Consider the following 22,637-nt stretch of genomic DNA (forward strand, 5'->3'; position numbering starts at 1 on the left):
ACACAAACGAGACAATCCACTGACATAGCACTGAAGATTCCTTTTGCGAAAAAAAATGATGCCTCCAGCTTTTCTGTTACTGGTACAATCGTTGAGTTCATTCAAACTCAATGCATTCATAGCTGACGGACGTGCTTCAGACCGCTCCCCGAAAATTCAGCAAAATTAATCATTGTGCCGCTCATCGAAAATAATTTAATCAACACGCCTTCATCATAATAACTCCCCTAACATGGCCGAATCGTCTGAGCCGAAAAAAACATCCAGAAGCAGCAGGAAAAGAGATACATCCAATAAGGATCAACCGGTACTGCCCGCTTATGACACTGACACAGACCAAGATGGCTGCCATCAATGCACCTGCCAGAAGTCAAACATCGAAATCCACACGAAGCTGGATAAAATCCTCCAGACCCTTACAGCACTGGGTGCGAGAGTCTCTGAGGTAGAGGAGAATTTAAACAAAGTAAGGCAAACAGTGTCAACCCATGATCGTGATTGAAGATCTGAAGGCCAGTCTGGAAATGGTCGACAAGCGTATCCGAGACCACACCGCCCTCATCAACTACCAAATCTACTTGTACAAAGACACACGATCCAAGAATTCTTTGCCCTTGCCTCCAAGCTCTTTATTTCTCCCTGTCGGGCGCCTTAATTGTACATCCAATTAATTTGTCCATAATCATTATCAACTTACATGTACATCCTAAATCATGATCATGTCCATCCAATCAATTTGTTCATAATCATTAGCAACGTACATCCTAAATCATGATCACAAATTAGATAGCATATCTCTCATTATAATGCTTGTCAAGCAAGTAGCTTGTTCTAAACACATATATATATAACTGGTCTCGAACTCAAAAGGAGTAAACTGCAAACTTGTAAATTCAAGCAACAAACAGGTCTTTTCCCCCAATCGGGGGCTTATTATATATGAACCCATGCAAAACTAGTTCCCCGAGAATTACCCTGGTTATTCCCTGGACTGAGAGAGGTTGGGTCAGCCGCCCCATTCGGCGGATGGTTACTCCGCCGAGGCCGAGAGCCCCGTGGTCCCCGGGGTCTCGATGCCTCCCCCGGCGTCCCGGGGCACCCCGTGACAAGGCCTGGCGAAGGTAACTGGTCAACTTTCGTGACCACCTGACCAAACCCTGGCACAGAGGAAAAAAACAACCCCAAAAATTAACTCCAACAATTTTTTTTTTTTGGCCCATTTTTTGATTGTGCGAGGTTACAAGGTACTGAGGTTGCGGCTTCGCTGGACAAGTGCGCCAATTATCTTACAGGAATCCTGCGGACTGCACAGCCAACATGAAATCACCAATGAGTATATCTGAACCGGCATCTGACAGATGGACACCGTCGCACCTGAAGTACCTGTGTTCGTGAGTGGCGAAACTATTGCTGATACAGGATGCATTAGCGATCCGCAGTACTCTTCTTTTGGCGTACTTATTCAACGATTTGTGGACATTCTCTATCTTTACTTGTGACGTGCAACGCTCATATCCATAAAAAAACAACCTGGGTAATATTGCCGACCAAGTGAGATGCGCCTGTGGAAACATCTCCCTTGAGGATTTAATTGCTGTTTCGATCGCTTGGCGGCATTCTTTGGCAGGCCATTTACCCAAGTCGTTCGACCCTATAAGTGAATTATAATCATATCTGGGGACAAACTACGACGCGTTCGTCGTTGGAGCTCGCTCGGAAAGTCCTGGAGAGTTGCTCCGCCTTTTCCCATCCATGTCACTACTGATTGAGACAGTCCCAAATTCTGCTTTCCTGTGGAGCTGGCTCTCTCATTTCGTCGCAGAGCTGACAAACCGACGAATAAGCGAAAACCTTGTTTGGAGTAATTCGCGTTTGAAGTTGGACACTTCTCCGGGCGCCGTATTTTACCCTTAATGTTTCGATAAAAAAACTTTTAGTATATATTCTGAATAAAATATGAAACTAAGTATCCACCAGGTCACTTATTTAATCAGAGAAGTTGTGCGATATGATTTTATTTGATCGTAAACGCATTCGTCAGTTTGTCAAATTACATTAATCTGCAATATCCGGTTGTTCTTCATACTGTTTGTATGCTATTCGTCAGTTTGTCGGATCGCGCGTGCACGCACGCGCAATCCGACAAACTGACGAATAACATTCGTTGGTACTTTGAATGCACACCTTACATAAGCTGGTTACCAGCGAAATGTTTGTATGCTATTCGTCAGTTTGACGAATGACATTCGTTGGTACTTGGAACGCACACCTTACATAAGCTGGTTACCAGCGAAATTTCGTATTCGTCACTATGTAAAATTATGGATTTGTTTTTGTGAGTGATTCGCCACAAGGGGGGCTCTGAATCTCAAAATCCAGACAATTAATATTAAGAATTTTGGCATAAATACTTGAAAGAGCAACCTTCATAAAGCCTAAAAATAACAAAAAATCGAAATCGCCAAAATGGTCGATTCGCCGGTTTGTCAGCTCTGCGACGATTTGCTCTCCGAACGAGACTGTTGCCGACCACCCAGACATTTCCTCTGCAATTAGCTGGAAGGAATACACAGGATTTTTGAGCCAGTTTTGCTATCTTAGTAGTATGCTCTATTTGCGGATGTATAATTTAAAAGCGTCGCTGCGCCACCTACCCATCGTTTGTTTTTCACTGGGGGATAGCCCGTTTAACGCCGCAGTTGTCGCTGCGCCTATTCGGAACGAGTGCGTCCCGTACTGTAGTGGGGGGGGGGGGGGGGGGGGGGGGACTCCAGCGTGGTGTAAGACCCTTCTTAGTACCGCCCCGAATTGGTACTGTGTTAATGGCGCCCCATTTGCGTGGCAGAAGAGGGGGCCCTTGGCAGCTGGTCTGCGTACAAGATATTTCCCCATAGCCTGAACTGGGCACATGTTTTCGATACCATTGCCGTGTATCCGCAGCATGACTGCGGACCCGTATTGATCGTTTATTATTGAAACCCCATTATAGTATTCAAGGAATGATTGCCACATTGTCAAATCCCGGATAGCGCCTTCGCTTAGGGTGATTGGTTGGCCTGTTTCTGAGTTGCTTTTTGTCATGTCCGTGAGTCGGCGTAGAAATGCCCTACCTGGTTTTACTGCCCTACATAGAAAATTTAAGAGTCCTACCATGGACTGTATCTCCTTGCGGCAAAACAACCGTCTCGCGAGCGCCTTACGTATTTTTTTTGCTGTGTCTCTACTAGTTTGTCCTTAGGAATTCGTACTTGCATTAGCTGTGAGTCGATTACTAGGCCCAGAAATGTGAGTTTTATTGTTGGTCCTTCACCTTTCTCGACTGCAAGGGGGACTCCCAGAAACCGGCACACTGCTTTGAACTCCCGAACCAGTGAAAGGCATGTTTTATCTGCCGCTTGCGGTGCTCCGACGCAAAGGAAATCATCCATGTAATGAATTATTCTGTCGGTCTTTAGGTTTGAACGCATGCAGTACTCTATAAACGATGAGAACGCCTCAAAGTACGCCGGTGCGCATCTAACCCCCATAGGCATACATTTATCAATGTAGTATTCTCCTTGGAACTTGATCCCTAGAAGTTCAAGTCCCGAACGCAGATCGGGAGTAATCTAAAAGCAGACTTTATGTCTGCTTGCCATCTCCGCCCCTACCCCCGCGTTTTAGCCACCAGGTCTGTGGCTTTGTCAAATGTGTATATTCAACTCGGCTTACCGAATCTGGAATAAATTCGTTTATTGAGAAACCTGGTGGGTAGGACAGGTGATTTATTTGTCTGTATTCCCCGGGAACTTTCTTTGGTACGAGTCCTAGCGGGTTTGACCGTAACCTCGTAAGGGGCCGTGCGAGAAATGGACCGGCATAGCGACCTAACCGGACTTCTTTTGTTACTTTTTCTAGTGCGATTTTTTCATTGATTTCAACCGACTTCAGGTTAGGTAAGTCTACTGGCATGCGGGGTCCCGCGTATTCGAGACTGAAACCCTTAGTGAATCCTGTTTTCAATAATTGCGCTGCTTCTTTATCGGGGTAACTTTCAAGCATGCTTTTTAGGTTAGGAACTATTATCGGGGTCGGAGCTAAAGTTGACAGAGATATTGTATTTCGTGGGCAGTCAACGACATCTAACAATTTACTGTTTCGTTTTTGGGACGCGGCTACCTGTAGTGGAGTGAAGTTTTGGACATGTGACTTTCCCATGGCCAGTTGCTCCACATGCAATGCATTTGTGGATGAAGCGGCAGTTGGGCCTGGTACATTTCCCGGTGCCAAAGTTGGCTTCATAGCAGATACCGGCACCGGGCTGGTTTCCGCCTGGCTGCCTAGTACTACTTCCACGAAAGGAACCCGTGCGTGGTTTAGCGGATTGAAACGGCCCGTCCGGGCGTTGTCTTCCCTGGAATGTTTGCTGCGTTGAGCTAGTGCCCGTAGATCGCAATGGCCCGCCCCCAACTACATGCATTAACCATAGTTCCCCATCTACATGCTTCGATCTGAATTCAATATCGTACTCTCGCCACCCATATCCGGAGTATCGCGTCGCCGCTGAGCGAATAGTATGTGGCAGTACTTCAATACTTCTTGTGCGCACCCTGGGTTAGTTTGCAGGTAGATAGTTGCATACACGAGAAACGCTTCGGTCCATACTTCTATGGAGTAAATCTTATTTTTCGTCGGTGTGGCGGATTTAAGCTTTAATTGTTGGCCAACTTGGACTAGTGTAAGCTCGTCTAACGCGGGGCTGGGCGCTGTTACCCCTGGGTTTTTTACTAGTGTACTGAGGTTTACATATTCCCCCTTCCCTATTTTTTCCTTGATGCTTTGTGATACCGGTGCCCCAAGTATTTCACCTTGGGGTGATAGGGGAGAGGTCCCCAGCGCAGCCGCCGCTTGAGACTTTAGGGGCTCGATCACGGCAGGTATTGCGCTTAGTAGGGCGGTTGGACTCGGAACGAGGGAGGGAAAGGATGCGGCTGGAGAACCAATTTGGGCTGAGGTAGTTTTATGTATGGGGTTTACTGAAGTCGTTTGGAGCTCACCCGGTCTCTGTGTCGTGGCCACTCCTGTTGCCTGCATGTACTGCACCTCCTGTTGCTGAGCTGCTTGTGGAGCCGATGAGTATACGACCCCCGGTGCAGTAAGACCTCCAGGCTGTATTTGTAGTGGCTGCTGAAGGGTTGGTGCCTGCTGCTGGCACTACTGTCCACCGATGGCGCTTGGCTGGCTTGGTGGCTGTGATCCGTCAGCCAATAGCTGATGAGTTGAGGGTGCTGGAGCGTCAGTCGGTGTGCTCGTGCCTGGGCCAGTTGCCTGTGTGGCCGGTGTCGCTGTCTTATTTCGAGGTCGACCTCTTTTCGCTTTCGGTGCTTCTTTCGGTTTGGCTGCTTTTCGTTTCCCCATCTCTCCCGTTGACGATGCTGGTATCACCGCAATTTGACTTGCCCGGCCCCCGTCAATTCAGTCTCCCATAGGCCGCTGAACGAATTCAAGCAATATTCCTCTTCAGAGCAACTACAGCCTTTATTGCAGCGAATATTTTGCAGAGCGATATCGAGAGCGTACGAACAGGGAGAAACTTCTTGGAACAAGTGGCCGATTGTTTACTAGTGGTTGTTCACCCGCTTGCCACGTGGCAATTGTGGGCTAGCCAGCGCACGTTCCCACGCTGAGCGCCGGAGATCATAAAGAGCGCGCGTTCCAAAATTGCTACATTTCCAGACCAAGGGCGGATCCAGGGGGGGGGGGGGCCAAAGGGGGCCATGGCCCCCCCAAAAACGAAAATATTTTTTTTTATTTTTTATGTGACATCGCAATAAAGGCAGGCAATGAGTACACCACCATCTTTTCCTCAAAAAACATTGGCTAAAGTGGTCAGAAATTGCCTCAGATCGCACCACAGAGCATCTAGAATCCAAATTTTTTTTCGGGGCCCTTAAGCGGGCCCCGAACCCCACGCCGTAATTTTTTTGACCCACTTTTTTGGGCGACCACATTGATACAATTTTGGTTCGATTGTTTTGGTTTTATCGTGGCTTGTACAAATAGGTTTATGCCTTTACTTGCACAAACATCTTTTGCACCAATCAGTTGTGGAGTTCCTCAAGGTTCAATACTTGGCCCTATACTTTTTCTGATTTACATAAATGACATTTGTAACTCTTCCAAAATACTCTCTTCATTTTATTTGCAAACGACACTAATTGTTTTTTTTATAGCAGTAATGACTTACTTAAGGCAGTTGACACTGTTAATCGACAACTATGCAAAACCTCCGATTGGTTTAAATGTAATAAACTGTCCGTTAATTAAAAAAAACCCACAATGTATGTTGTTCTCCAATGGTAAAGTCGACAGGAATATCAGTGTTTACTTAAATGACACACAAATAGAACAAGTTAAAACATGTAATTTTCTAGGTGTAATTATTGATAGTAAACTTTCTTGGAAGCAACATTGCCAAAAAGTACTAATGTCACTTTCTCGGAACCAGGGTATCTTAAGAAAATTAAAACACCAATTACCTTCAGATATCTTATTTTCAATTTATAATACGTTGTCCCTGCCTCACCTTCAATATGGTATTTTAGCATGGGGTAACACCTACCCAACCTTTATCAATAAATTGTATATTATGCAAAAGAAAATACTTAGGATAATTAATAACTCCAGATATACAGAACATTCAGCACCACTGTTTAGTAAATACAAAACCTTATCTATTTTTGACTTGTATAAATACCATCTTGGGGTATTAATGTATAAATTCGAAACAAACAAATTACCCAAAACTATACATTCGCTATTTAACAAAAACTCGGATATCCATTCTCATAATACAAGGTCAGCCTCAAACTTTCATCTCCATAAAGATAGAACATCTCTTTACTTATCGACTGTCGGAAACCAAAGACCTCTATTGTGGAACCACCTCAAACCAATGCCTATCTTTAGATCAATGAAGAACTTCAAAAACTACATGAAAACGTTGCTACTTACAAATTATACTGATAATTAAGTATCCCAATAAATCGTATATTCATGTCATCAAACAGATTGTTGAAAAATATGGTATTGTTTTATAATTCCTTGGCCACTTTTTGCTTCTTCGCCCCTTCCTCCCTAACCTGTTTTGTAATTATTTAATTGATTTATTTCTTGTAATGTATGGACGTAAGAAAGTACTGTGTAGGCCTATGTATATTCATGCGAATGTGAATATTTTTGCTGTTCATTATATTTCTTTTCAATTTTTATTAGTATAAGTGTATTTACCTGATAGAATTCAGCCTATTGTATGTACATATTAATTTACTAGCTTAATTTGTAATTACGGATTCCAGGTCTTGTACAAGCATATGCTTACCGGGATCCCTCATATCATTGTTTGTCATTCTTTATACAGTTTCCTGTTTATTATGTTGTTTGTGCTATGATATGAAAAAAATAAACCGTAGGCCTAACCATAACCATAACCATATGGAATAATTTTTAGAACGACTTCTCTAACCTCATTACAAATCCGGTTGAATACTGTGCCCCAGTCTGGTGTGCAAGCTCGCATATGCCGAAGTTGGACAAGGAACTTGAACGACTCCATGAGACTAGGCAGTGGGGCAGATAAATCGACCGTAAAGTCCGAAAATTTGGGACTCTATATCTCAATACTGTGTATGGGAGCCCCAAAACTTAAGGTATTGAAAATATGCAACACAAGAAAATAGACTGCACCTGAAACAACCAGTCCAAACAACCCATCGGTACTGTATCATTCAACTGTGCCATCTGTCCCTTTAAATAAAATTGAACTCTGTTCACATGCTACAGTGAATATTCTAAATAGACATGGAATATTTTAAGTTAATATACTGCCTGGGAGTATGTTCAGATAACACCACCCATGATCACAAATCCTCGCGACTTTCCAGTAGCTACATCAACATCTTGCATTGCATGAAACAAGTCCTCAGTCTTTAACCACAATTTGGGCTTGCCAACATTAGTATCAAGCATCAGAAAGCGGTCAGTGGCTTTGTGATATGCACAAAGGGGACTGTGATGTCCATACTTTGAAGCCTTCCCGATTTGTCCCAAAAGGTATCGCTGGAAGTTCAGAATAACTCCAGCGCTGGAATCTTCATGGCGCAGGGCTTCCACGGCTAGACAGCGGAATTCATCCACGGAGGACTCCTGACCAAAGTACATCGTAGCTTGGTGTTTGTGGCTGACGAGTAACTGGCCTACATCCACCAACGTGGTGCCTGTTTTCTGGATGACATCATGGGTAATGATCTCCTCGGTCTCCTTGAAGGCGAACATAGCAAATCCGTGGTACTGCTCCTTAATGTCCTCACAGTGTCTGAAGTTGCAGTGGCCTGCTTCACGACACGCTTTTCCACATGCAAAAGATGCAAGTAGGAGCGCTGCACTCTGTATGCCACAGTGCGAATAGTGCTGCTGGAAGTCAAACATGTCCATTAAGATGTCTTGACGAGCTTCAGCTTCATCCAGAAGACGCTTGCCTTCCTCAGATTCCAAAGGAATCGGGTCGCTTACTTTAATGGTTTCCTCCATATCTGTCTCAGATCCTGATGGAGTCAAGAAAACCAAAAGTCAAGTTTGGTAGGCCTATACATGCGTATATCAACATGGTTTAACATTCAGCTAGATGATATTTTTGTAGCCTATACTGGTTGTTACTGTGCCCACCCCTAGTAGTTTCTTGTCTTGCATGCGCTAGAACAGGAGTAGGACCCGTAAACGTGGCGTAAACATTTACACCGTTTCTAACAGGGGCCCAGTCTCTCAGTAACTGGGACGCTAGAGAACTCCATTTCTTTTCGAATTTTGATTTTTGGTCGGTTGGTCTAACCGTCTAACAGTACAACAGAGGCCCAACTATTCGCAGTTCGTATGTCCACTGCAAATTATCCCGAGAAAGAGCCATAGGGGCTATGCCAGTGATACTGCGAAGAACTTGGACAAAAAGAGCTTAAATCTCAGATACACTTTTTGCTTCAACATGTAGGCCTACGATCAAATACATCAGAAATGACCTACCTGATAAAAAATATATAGTCCTATAGTGGTTCTAGTGGCAGAGAGAAAAATAGATCAACAATTCGCAGTTGGAACTATTGTGGGCATTATAGTATCAGCTAGGCTTACAATGTACATGTACATACGAAATTCTTTCTACATGAACACGCAATTTCGATATGATCATGTACGTCATGCATGATACAGCATTTTTATCAGAGTTCAATGTTGCCAGACTTTGACCTACTCGACCTAAAAGATGACAACAAACGTGACTAAAACTCAAACGCATGCTGGCGTGATAGCAACCATTTTTATGATGACGACCTGTTAACGATGTGTGTTGATGGCTCCGCTATAGATAAGGTGAGACCGTCTAGTGTGGTGTCCTGTGTAATCTCTAAAAACAAAATGGTTATGATAACCAATATCATCAGGTTTTTACACAAAACGTATTGGTCAATAATGTGTCCAACTGACTTTTTGGTCAAAATGATTAACGGACCTTTGATTAGCTTTTAACCGGTTTTTTTTTATTGATAACAAATCCAACCAACTTTTAGGTTATGACAGCACGTTTCTAGATGAAACCGTATACAAATACAAAATGGCAACATACGACCAATAGCGGTGGGTCGATCGCAACCAAAGATTTTGTTTTCATCGTAAAGCTAACCTATTCTGATTGGTTGCTGGAATAACATATTTCCCTGGTAAACGTTAACCAATTAGTGGTTGGTTCTATCCCCCGCCCCCCTTTGGATAAATAAATGTAACCATTGCGACTGCCCTATAACCAAGCAGTTGTTTGTCCTTGTCGAAGCGAAAAACAAGAAGACGCGAATGGACTATGAAAACCCATGTACCGGGTGAGTAAATAAAAAGAAACCCAATGTCGGGACTATTGTTTTAGTAAAGTTCTGCATGTACGGTAGCACTTTCAAGATCTAGGATATGCAAGCCCAATTCATAAGCTTTCTTTTAGTACAAGTTTCATTCAAATCACTCATGTACTTTTCAAGTTACGGAATTTTAAACACGTTGTTTCAAAGTTCTGTCCACGGATCACAAGAATGTAAGTGTTCTTTCAGCAAAACGAAAACAAATCACAAAGGATGTGTGAATTGTTTTCGTTTTGGTGAAAAAAACACACACCTTTTTGTGATCAGAACTTTAAAACAGTGGTTGTGTTTCAAATTCCGTAACTTGATAAGGTGTCTTGTCTGAGGAGCCTTCTTGTGATCCCAAAGAGCTGGGAATGCTTCAAGGATAAGGTGTACTAGACTGTATGCAGATCCACACTCTCTTAGAACCCAAAAAGGTCCGCTTTGCTACAGTGTTATCCTGCGAGGCCGACGAAATTAGCTAGTCTAGCTGCGTTAGGTCTTAAAGACTTGGTAAGGTCATCAAGTGACACTAGTTACTCTGGATCTTCTTCAGAGGCAAGAGGCAAATGCCTCTGAAAAGATCTTAAGATCGGAACGTGGGTCACGTTAGGGTCATCTAAAAGTAAATAGCTGTCGTGTTTTTGGAAAAAAAAAAAAAAAAGAACATTTTTCTCTGGGTGAATTCAACAAAAGAACAGGCAGGACGTCATTAACACAAGTGAATTCTAATGGTGCTTTTTAAAACTCTTAAATTGTCTTTCTTCAAATTTATTCACTTTTTTGCGCAGCAATACTTGTTCCAAAGAAGTAATCGATATGTAATATTTAGAACATACATTACACAGACCGTTATCTAGGTTTTTTTTCTAAATTGATATCTTGATACACCATTACGTTACATTCATAAATACCTAAGCCAGTTTACCAATTCAAATGAATTGAGAGCCTGTCACGTGGGTGGATTTAAACCGCTGATAAAACACTGCTGCGTTTTGCGCCACATCGCGCAGTACGTGCCGTGCGCAAGGTGTATACCACAGACATGGTGAGAAGGGTGTTTCACAAAACATGAAGTAATACTGTTGAAGAACATTGCTGGAAATGCTTTAATTTTGACTTTTGACCGAAAAGTTATTTTATGCAAGGGAACAAATATGTGCTTGGCCGGTATTGAACAAGTACGTTTAAAACAAGGACACAGATAATGACCCTCGCCTTTGGCTCGAGCTATTAAGCCCGGTTCATACTTCATGCGAACGCGAAAGCGAATTTAACGTCATGAAACATTCGCTGCTAAATTCGCAAAAATGTGTTCAACTTTTACAAATTCGCATCACGAATAATCTCCATGATGTCACAAATTCGCGTTCGCTTTTGCTCCGAGTATGAATCGGGCTTTACCCACGTCCAGGCCTCTTGCAAGTTTTGAACATACTTGTTTAAAACCGGCGCAGCACATATTCATTCCCTTATTATGACAATGGTACAGATGGTTACATCATTAGGGAAACGGCCAAGGTACATGTAGATGACCATCAATGGTTTTGAGTTGTATGATTTAGTCATGTTAGTGCACAACTAAAGTAGATTGGCTTACAAAGTTAACTGGAACAAAGATTGGCTGACAAAATTAAATGGTACTTTTGGGAGACATTTTGCAGTAAAATATTTAATATTTAGGGAGACACTGGTCATGGCAATGGTCCTTTTAAAATAGAATTGAACCCTGTACACAAGCTAAAAAGACATGGGATACTGCAAGTTAATATACTGCCTGTGAGTATGTTCAGATAACACCACCCATGATCACAAATCCTCGCGACTTTCCAGTAGCTACATCAACATCTTGCATTGCATGAAACAAGTCCTCAGTCTTTAACCACAATTTAGGCTTGCCAACATTAGTATCGAGCATTAGAAAGCGGTCAGTGGCTTTGTGATATGCACAAAGGGGACTGTGATGTCCATACTGGGACGCCTTCCCGATTTGTCCCAAAAGGTATCGCTGGAAGTTTAGAATAACTCCAGCGCTGGAATCTTCTTGACGCAGGGCTTCCACGGCTAGACAGCGGAATTCATCCACGGAGGACTCTTGACCGAAGTACACAGTAGCTTGGTGTTTGTGGCTGACAAGTAACTGGCCTACATCCACCAACGTGGTGCCTGTTTTCTGGATGACATCATGGGTAATGATCTCCTCGGTCTCCTTGAAGGCGAACATAGCAAATCCGTGGTACTGCTCCTTAATGTCCTTACAGTGTCTGAAGTTGCAGTGGCCTGCTTCACGACACGCTTTTCCACATTCAAAGGATGCAAGTAGGAGCGCTGCACTCTGTATGCCACAATGCGATAAGTGCTGCTGGAAGTCAAACATGTCCATTAAGATGTCTTGACGAGCTTCAGCTTCATCCAGAAGCCGCTGGCCTTCCTCAGATTCCAAAGGAATCGGGTCGCTTACTTTAATGGTTCCCTCCATATCCGCCTTGGAACCTGATATTGAGTCAAGAAAAACAAATTTCACGTTCAGTATACATTGTATTGATTATGTATAATATAATATTAACATGGTGTTAGGAAAAATGTTGGCACCCTACCAAAGTAGCATTGTTTCTTTACCCAGCCCTAGTATTTTCTTGTCATAAAGATTGCATTATCCCCACTAGTGTGGCAACGATATCACTGTGCTGTACCAAGACTGGGACCTGGACTACTCTAAAATGTGCAAAACTAAAATCAGGCCAACTTTACTCATTTTTAGCCAGCAAATTTCTCCAAAAATTCAATTTATGACAATTGGGCAAAGAAAAGGTCCTCAGTATTTCACCAACCAAGTTTTGCAGACTCAATTCAATTTTTAAAGTAGACTGTTCTTCAATATTTTGCACATGAGAGAGAAGTCAAGTGATTTCAAAATGAGGCCAAAGACTAGACTGGTATACATGTATGTCCAACCATGGTCCAACTATTTAAAAAGACTTATTTCATATTTCAGGGTCATTAGTCTGGTGGCTGACTATGGAGAAATGTGCAGTAAAAAGAGACTAGTTTCCGGTTCATATATCTGCTACATGTTTCTTTTTGCACAGTTGATTGATGCAGTACTAAAGCGGTGTTGGACTGGTTGTTTCAGGTGCTAGTCTATTTTGTTGCATTGCATGTTTTCAACATTTGGGACTCTCATACACAGTTTTGAGAGTCCCAAATTTTTGGAGTACGCTGGACCTTCTGCTGCACAGCCGCTACTCCAACGGTCTGAAGAAATTGTTAACCTACTCGTGCACAGAACTTTACGTACGGTTGTATTCTATGATGTCACAACTTTTGGGCTCCAGGTTTCATTGGTAATCTTACCTCAAATTTTTTGGAGAAATTTAGGCATCTTTCTAGAGTCTGTATGCACACACACAAATTAATGTCCGTTGATGGCAGCCATTTTGAAAGTCAGAAGCGTTGACCCTAAAGCTGTGATGTCATCAGAGTTGTAACGAGTCACTAATTGTTGTGACTCGAGTCGAGTCATTATAAAGAAGTGACTCGAGTCAAGTCGAGTCATTTTAAAGAAGTGACTCTTGTCGAGTCAAGTCGAGTCATTAGGTCAAGAAGGTTGAGTCGAGTAGAATCGAGTCATGAATATTTGAACACTATTTACCAAAATTTATAAAACTGAGAAGGGCATACATTTTATTAGACGGCGTACGAATCTAAGAGCTTTATAAGAAATCAACCAAAGCCAAAGATGAAACAACGAATTGGCATTTATGTGTTTAAATCTTGTTCCTGGATAGTATTTTGTATGTTCTAGAACCATGAGGTGGGAGTCTGTGACCAATGTTGTAGGTTTGTAAATGAACATAAAATTTGCATCGTAAGTCATTGCAAATACTTTTCGCAAAATTTTGCTTTTATTTTTGGGACTCGAGTCTTATTAACCTTTCCTCGAGTCGAGTCGAGTCTTTTGATAAGGGACTCGAGTCAAGTCCAGTCATTTGCTCGCAGTGGCTCGAGTTGAGTCGAGTCATTTACCCATAGGGAATCGAGTCAAGTCACCAAAAATTATGACTTGAGTCGGACTCGAGTTGAGTCACTGTCTTGAGTCATTACAATTCTGGACGTCGTGTTATGCAATCAATCTTGTTGCTCCAGCTGTGCGAGTTGCGGGATGCGATGGCTGTTTAATGTACATGTACAACAGATTCACCCAGACAGTATGGGCCATTTGCACAATACATTGTTCTATCAGTTGAGAAGTTGTACATGAAACAGCCATCCATCGCCACTCGCACACCCGGAGCAACAAGATTGATTTGCCTTAACACGGCGTCCCAGCTTTGGAGTCATCGCTTCTGACATTCAAAATTGTCCATGGCAGCCATTTTGCTTCCACTATTAAGGACATTTCCTGAAATGTTATCATCTTCAGGAAATTTCATGAAATCTCTGGAAAAAAACATATGCCAATCTGACTATGGACATTCCATTTTGGAGAGTGGAAGCACCACCGCAGAAAGGTTGTAAGTGATGATCGAAGAGCTCACACAAATAAAGTTCAATCCCCAGAAAACAATAGTTGATTACATCAGAAATGACCTACCTGGCAAAAACTAAAGTCTGGTGAGGTATAGTGGCAAAGACTCAAGAGAGAGATAAATTCAAAATTCGCAGTTAGAACGATTGTTGGCAAATGTAATACAAACATCTTCCTACGTACACGGCGCGACGTGACAAAGCATTTTTATCATCAGAGTTCAAATTACCTGTTGCCAGACTTTTAAGCTTAACAGTCTGGCAACATGTAATTTGAACTCGGATGATAAAAATGCTGTGTCACGACGCGCCGTAATTAACCCGGGTAGGAAGATTTTCGTAGGTTTTTCGTATCACACTTTCGCCGCGCAGACAACAAAAAATTGTCTGGCTCCCTGACCCCATCCGGACTCATTGATCTCCATAGACTTTGTAGGCCTACAATGTTCATCACTGCACTTTGAACTTAACTCATGTTATTGTTAAGACCCCATAATGAACTCGTGTCCCAAAGAGTGACGTATGAGAGTCTGTTTATATGGAGATCAATGTTCGGACCATACATGCCATAGAGCTATATTAAATTACGGACTCAACAATGATGCACTTACCGGTCACATCACACTGGACGGAAACAGTCTAAACAACAAAGTGACTAAAATTGAAACGCATGGTGGCGCTATCACTCGAAACATCGTGATGGGTGGGTGCAACCCTGCAATAAAATTCCCATAGACACTAGTGCTAAATGCGCATACTTCAAAATTCTTCAAAATTTCCTGCAACCGTTGGTGTTTCCACTGTTCAAAGACACTTTTAAAATGAAAGACAAGTTGGACAAGAGAACTGAACATATTTACAGTGTCATTTAGAGTTGTATTGGTCTACAATGAACAGTTTTAGATGCCTTTGACTTTTTCGGTGTTTTTTACCGCATTTTTCAAAAATAAAAAATAACAAAAAAATCCAGGCGGCCTCCAAAAAGGAAGCGGGCGGGGACGAGAAACATGTTTTTTTTTTTTTATAGTTTTCACCTCCTTTGTAGCAGTAAAAAGGGAGAAATTTCAACATGTTAGTGTTTATGCCAATGAAATTACCATATTCATTACTAGCACGTTGTCGTAAAAGTTGGTACCTTGATCCGGTCTTAACTTTTTCTTTAAAATGGTGCTTGCGTTCGCTGCCGAAGTTAATTGAATTAACGTGATGGGGAGTTAAAAATAACCGTCTGATATTTTCTACACAAACCCCGATGTAGGGGGTTTTGCATAGAAATTTTCAGATACCAACTTTTAAGACAATGTGTTAGTAATGGAGTCTTGAAAGACGCTATGGCATCGTTTAATTAAGTTCTATTTTTGCCAAACGGTACGTGGGTGTGATGGGTGTTTGGGTTGTTGGGTGAGCACACGACAGCATTAATTTCTATTTTGTTTGCTTGATTTCTATGATTTTTGTTTATTATTTGAATATTTACTTCCTTTTTGTGGCGTGGGCGTGGTTATCTTGAAAAGCAAATATCTCTAAGGGTGGGGAGGGCATGTTTCATTGTCATTAAAGGTTTTATTTAGCAGGCTCATGTCTTCAATGGATACATCCCCTCCCCATATCCACCCACTCACCGCCCCACCACGAAGTTTCAACAGCAACATCCCCCCTTCAACCATTCCAGTTAGGGTTACGTTTCATTAGAGTTACCCTCCGTTAAGGTTACGATATATAGGGTTACCAACCCGTTAGGGTTACAATCCGTTAGGATTCAGTGCTCTCAGTTAGGTTAATACCCTCCGTTAGTATAGGGTTAAGGTAGGCCTGAGGTATCATGCCAGGGTTATGTTACTGTAGCCAGTTTCGTAGTCTGAATATCATGTACATCAATTACCACATGCACTTTGGATGAGGCTATGCCCTGTGTACACATATGTCTTATTCTGTTTACAACCCAGAAGACTGTCTCCCGAAGCTTGTTCTTGTCTCTCTACCGACTGCTAAGACTAACGTAAACAAAAGAAACCATATTTAAATCCCCCGCCCGCATGAGCATTAGTAACTGGCCAATATTTCTTCAAAGTATTTTTTGTGGGTAATTTTGCTTTTTGGTTTCCACAGACGTTATTGAAGCTTTTGTTATATACCAAACGTGTGTACTCGATAGAAAGACCAATTCTAGAAAAAAAAGTCTGTATCGTATTGAATTGAAATGTCTTTACTGCTTACATTTACTGATTTGACTTAGAATATGTATGATTATGGAGACTCATTATTATGAATAATAATTATGAATAATAATTATTACGCGTTTTACGCGTTCCTGATTTCTTGGTTAGCATCACAAAACGCACCGGCAGATTTAGTAGGGGGGTGGGGGGGGGGGGGAGGTGGCTTTGGCTGCCGAACGCTGAATCCCTCCCCAGAGAACCCTTTAGCAGTTATTTCTACTGACGTGGATACTACAATGTGCTCAACATGCACGCGCGCCGGTGGTTTTGTCGGCCATACCGTGCGTCCGATACTGGCCATGATAGCCCGCTTTGAACAGCGCCCCAATACAAGATAGAAGCGATACAACAGCGCCGAGATATAGAAGAGCGCCGAACTTGATATCATTGGCTGAAGTTGTGGTACTCGTAGCCAAAGGAAATACCCCACTAAATAGGCCAAAAATCCGCCCGCCGAGCTCATGAATAAAAGTTGTACACTCGCATTATTCAACATTAGAGGGTTCTGAAAGCCATGGAATTGGGAAATTGAAGACATATGGCACTATACCTCTGGCCTGGACTTGGGGCTTCCAATTCTGAGTATTCTGGATGCAATTGGGTCCGAAAGAGGCGCTATCCTCCCTGTAGCCTCCCAACAATTTTTTCTAGCCCCCCAACAAACAAAATCCATTAAAAAATGGCAGTAGCCAATTGTAGAAGTTGACGTGCGAATTATCTCCCCCCCCCCCAAAAAAAAAATCGTGAGAGGGGGGCATTGCACATATATGGTATCATAGTGTGCATGATTGTAGGATTTATCAGCGCGCGCTTCCATTGAAAATGTGGTACGAGCCCCCCCCCCCTCCCCCTATTGATTTTCGGAGGCCTAAGTGTCCGGAGAAAAAAAAGGTCTACATTTCACCCCTGCTAGCCCCCCCCCCCCCAATGTAGGCTCTAGAACCGCGCCTGCTTTCAAGCTTTGCACTGATATTCTGAATTAAGTCAAACAAAGAAATTGAATTCAAGCGGGGTTTGAACTTGCTCCTCTGGATGGCAGTGCCTTTGCTCTACCAACTGAGCTATCCAGCCCTATATGTTGGTGGTTCCACAATTTGTCAATGTCTTTTTTGTTCAAGGGGCGCTAGTCAGAAGCCTTACCCGTATATGCCATGTAGCCAGGGATCGCACCTAAAGTCATGATGCTATAGCAACATTAGCAATGCTGCAAACCCAGGAAATAGCAAATGGGGATCACTCAGATAGTCATAAGCCATAGACCTGTATATATGCCATGTAGCCAGGGATCAGGCCCAAAGTCACGATGCTAGCAACATTAGCAATGCTGCAAACCTGGGAAATAGCAAACTGGGATCACTCAGATAGTCATAAGCTATAGACCGGTATATGCCCTGCAGCCAGGGATCAGGCCCAAAGTCACGATGCTAGTGTAAGACCAAAATTTAGACTGACCCTGAGCACACATCCCTGATACCAATCTCACAACAGGTGTTCCACATTACACCCAAGGTCTTCACGTCACTCTTTTCCAAGCAATACACCCACAGCATACCAAGACTGTGATTTAACCCTTGTACAGGGGAAAGTGACCTCATAAGGGTACTCCCCAGACTGACCATTACGTCAGTCCATGGTCAGTCTACCTTTACTCAGAAATGATGTCATATAAGTTATGTTTTCCTTATATGACATCATCTCCTATTTTCACTCCAAGTGGTCCCTCTGAAGCTGTATAAAATGTCCACATATTCCCACTTTCATTGAGTTCTTCTTCTTCTCCCTGGGAAACCAGAGGCATAGCCATAATTAAGCTGATTCAGCCCTATGCTCTGGCCAGTCTTCATCTACAAAACTCTTCAGAACCTCTGTCTTCTGTCTCCAACTTCCGTATTCTAGTACCCAGCCATACCCATAAGCTGATGCAGCCGTATGGTCTGAGGTTATAGTTCTGTACATACACATTACCGGTAGAATATTGAGTTCTTGAAAATAAACCAGTTTTCCATATAGCCGAGCTCATAGTCTTTACCTGTGTGTCTTTGTATAGTCTTCGTAGTCATCTGTTCATCCTGCTCTTAGCCACAGCTACCCTATCCTAACATATAGTATAGTCAAACAAACCAAAGACTATAGCCAAATCTATATGTTACACTAGCAACATTAGCAATGCCGCAAACCTGGGAAATAGCAAACTGGGATCACTCAGATAGTCATAAGCTATAGACCCGTATATGCCGTGTAGCCAGGGATCATGCCAGTCACGATGCTAGCAACATTAGCAATGCTGCAAACCTGGGAAATAGCAAACGGGGAGCACTCCGAGAGGATACGGTTTTTTTATTACAAATTATTAAATAAACCATGCACAAAGGGAAACAGACTAAGTGCATTTCCTTGGCGGTTGATTTTGTACGCACACATATAGGTTACATGAAGTCCTAAATAAAAATATATTTGATTGATGGACATTAAAGTACATGTACTTTGAGTCACTATAGAATATTCATCCCCCTACTTTGAAATGCAGCTCCACTCTAAAAGGGGCAACATGCTAGCCACTTTTCAAAGTGTCTTTGCAGTATTTGGTAAACTTAGTTAACAAATGCAGAATTGTATTTTTACCACCAAAACTGACGATTTGGTGTCTCGTTTGAATCAAGCTGCTCTAATTTACCGCATCTCTTACATATTCAGGCCACGCCCACCAAATGGGTGACATTAACAATGTTTTAGTGTTAGAATGTTTTATCTCAAGTGCTAAAGTTATTTCAAAGCATAAAGAACGCAGGGAAATGAATGCTACAGATACAGCTTGTCTTGGTTGTTATGTTTTCACCCCCTTTTAAAATTAAGCTACGCCCCACAGTGGGTAAATACCAAGGTGGATCCATCTCTTAAAAGTATTTTCAGACCTTTTCAACCAGGTCTGCCAATTGTTCATGGTTATATGACCAAAATGCACGACATTTGTCACAATTTGATCAAACCACTCATATACATGCACCACCCCCTTTACACATATAGGCCTCGCCCACAAAATGAGCGCAGAATAACAGGTGTTAGAATGCCAGAATGTTTTATCTCACGTCTGAGTTTACTTCAAAGCTTGAAAAAAAGCAAGGAAAATACATGTTAATACAGTTGTTCAGATTTATTTATTTGTGCACCCTTTTTTCAACCAAGTTCCGCCCCCAAATGGGCGAGATCCATGGTAGGTAGGTCCACCTCTTAAAATGATTCCTAGCCTATTTGAGCCCTGCATGCCTAATTTCATGCTTTTACCACTAAGTGCACAATTTGTGCAAAACATAATGGGCTTAAGCAGCTCCACTATTAGGATATATATACGTGTACATGTGTATATGAAATACATTGTAGTACATACATATAAAATGTTTTTAAGTAACTTGATCAGACTGTTTTTCGTTATAGTAGCATTTTGGTATCGGGGGAGTCAATCTTAACACTTGAATAAAAAAAACGTCACTTGTGCGCATGATAATTAAACTCGACAATTTTGACATTGACCTACTACCCAGACTAACTGAAGAATGGTCATTCTAGCATTACCCCCGGCAAGCCTTTTGTGCTCAAGTCAAATTGATAATAAAACTCCGCCTAGCTCCTAGACTAATCGAAATACACGTCATTACGCTTCTTGTCACTTCCAGCTCCAAATTCACGGCTCCTAATAACCAGAAATTTGCGACCATCTCATCAATTTTGTTCCTTATTTCGTGTAGTTTGTGGTGTTGCGCAAAATAGCATGCAAAAATAAAGGTAGAGTACATCATTTTGTAATTTGTGCATTAGGTTCGTTTCAAGCAACAAAAGTGATCGAAATCTAAAGAAGGGTGCTTAACAACTAACCTGATGAAGTTTTAGCTCAGTGAATGCTGTTTATTCCGAGAAAACAATATTCTAGGATCTCGATTTCAAATCAAAAGTTGCTGAGTGATGTTTTTAAAGCTATAGTCCATCATTTGCAGCTATCCGAAAAGTAGCTGGCGTAATTATTGTTGAAAAACATACTTGGTTGAAATATAGTAAGGGGACTAAACTCCCTGTGAAATTATTCTTTCTGGCAAGCTGTCATTTTGAAGTAATCAACGAAAGAAGGCCTTTCCAACGGTGCTTCTTAAGACGCACCGTAGGAACATTTAAATTAGTAGTTCGTTTTGTTATTCGGCGAAGCGCGCGCAAGCATTGGCACGACGCACACGCGCGCGCGGCTGCTATTATTCGTCGGATCGCTGCGCAACATCGCGTAGCTGCAATCGGCTCAGCGAGAACGTGTCTCGGACGCTGAACTCAGGCGCAATTCGAAACATGATTCAGCAACTTTTGATTTGAAATTAAGATCCTAGAATGCTGTTTTTCTTGGAATATACAGCTGAAGCTGAGCTGAAACTTCATTAGGTTAGTTGTTTTGTATTTTGAGCACTTTTGTTGCTTCAAACGAACAAAATGCACAAATTACAAATGATGGACTATAGCTTTAATAGACCGCTTGCAGATGTGTTCGATAATCGATGCGCGAAGGCGCGCGACGCCATGTTGTGGGACAGGCGTATATCTATCCATGCACATTTTGTCCCATAACATGGCGTCGTGCACCTTCGCGCGTCAATTATCGAACGCGTCTGCAAGCGGCCTATTGTGCCTGAATTCAGCGTCCGGGACACGTTCTAATTCAGCCGATTATAGCTACGCGCTGTCGCGCACTGATCCGACGAATTATAGCAACCGCGCGCGCGTGTGCGTCGTGTCATCGCTTGCGCGCGCTTCGCCGAATAAAAAAACCCCGAACTACTAACAAAAATTTCCGACGCTTCGAAAAGCCTTCTTTCGGTGATTTCTTCAAAATGACAGCTTGCCAGAAAGAATAATTTGACAGGGAGTCTAGTCACCTTACTATCTTTCAACCAAGTATGCTTTTCAACAATAATTACGTCAGTTACTTTTTGGACAGCTACAGGGCTAATGGATACAAATTCAAACATTCAAATTTGAAACTGTCAGAATATCATGAAATATGCTTGATTGTAAGTTATTAACAGGATCAAGCATCATGTTTAATCATTGCGCCTATATGCTATCATTTTCGAGATCATAGGAATTACCGTCATGTCATGGCATGTTACCGTCGCAATGGCATATATAGGACCAAACCATCGCACTTTTAATGGAAAAATGAAGATTCGTTTTCACAGTTTTCGCAAAAAAGTATGATTTTTTTAAATGCAATTTCGACAGCTCAGTTTTATAATAACCTACTATGGATTTATGGTATTGTCGTTCCTTTAATTGGCAAATAACTTTTGCATACGGTGTCCATATACCTTTAAACACACAAAACTGTGTACAATAGTTCTGGAGGTTCTTTTTGACAAATCCAATAAGAAATTTGCGAAGATGTTACTTAAGTATTCTGACAACAATCCGGATGAACTTATTCAAAGATTGTGTACGATACTGTTATAGCGTTTTCACGGTTCGTAAAGGTAGCGTTTCCCTATTTGTAAAATGTGTAGCAAACTTCTCCTTTGGGTAAAATAATGAAGATTTTGGAGCTAAAATTATTTGAAAAAAAACTGAAACAAATTCTCTCAAATCACTTTTATTTAACTGAACATTTTTAAAGAAATATCGTGAATCAGCATTTCTCAATTGTTGACTTCGCTTGTGCATAAGCTTACATTTATACTTAAACTCGTCAAAATGGCATCTTTCCATAGTACTTCCGGCTTGCTACTGTGACTTGCAAAATTATTACAAATCACTTTTAATTAACTGAATATTTTCCAAGAAATATCATGAATCAGCACATCTGAACTGTAGACTTCGTTCGTGCATCAGCTTACATTTGTACTGAAACTCGTCAAAATGGCACTTTCCATATTACTTCCGGCTTGCTACTGTGACTTGCAAAAAATAATAGCAAATCACTTTTAATTAACCGAACATTTTCTAA

At 42.0% G+C, this 22,637-nt stretch overlaps 2 protein-coding genes across 3 annotated transcripts; both read right to left on the minus strand.

Moving 5' to 3' along the window:
• Positions 1-7,744: 7,744 nt before the first annotated feature.
• On the minus strand, positions 7,745-8,592 carry LOC119728631 (glutathione gamma-glutamylcysteinyltransferase-like). Its single transcript, XM_038200946.1, has one exon. The coding sequence runs from the start codon at positions 8,566-8,568 to the stop codon at positions 7,879-7,881; it is 690 nt and encodes a 229-aa protein (XP_038056874.1). The 5' UTR covers positions 8,569-8,592; the 3' UTR covers positions 7,745-7,878.
• Positions 8,593-10,652: 2,060 nt separating this feature from the next.
• LOC119728632 (glutathione gamma-glutamylcysteinyltransferase-like) lies at positions 10,653-15,127 on the minus strand. 2 transcript variants are annotated; one of them, XM_038200947.1, is made up of 2 exons: positions 15,056-15,127; positions 10,653-12,410 (listed from the first exon to the last, which is right to left on the minus strand). In XM_038200947.1, exon 2 carries the CDS (start codon positions 12,394-12,396, stop codon positions 11,707-11,709), a length of 690 nt encoding a protein of 229 aa, XP_038056875.1. In that variant the 5' UTR covers positions 12,397-12,410; positions 15,056-15,127; the 3' UTR covers positions 10,653-11,706. The 2 variants fall into 2 exon arrangements, with proteins under 2 accessions (XP_038056875.1, XP_038056876.1); XM_038200948.1 differs by lacking the exon at positions 15,056-15,127 and adding an exon at positions 14,512-14,845.
• Positions 15,128-22,637: the final 7,510 nt, after the last annotated feature.

Source organism: Patiria miniata, unplaced genomic scaffold, assembly GCF_015706575.1.
Source record: "Patiria miniata isolate m_02_andy unplaced genomic scaffold, ASM1570657v1 HiC_scaffold_20, whole genome shotgun sequence".
Taxonomy (NCBI): domain Eukaryota; kingdom Metazoa; phylum Echinodermata; class Asteroidea; order Valvatida; family Asterinidae; genus Patiria; species Patiria miniata.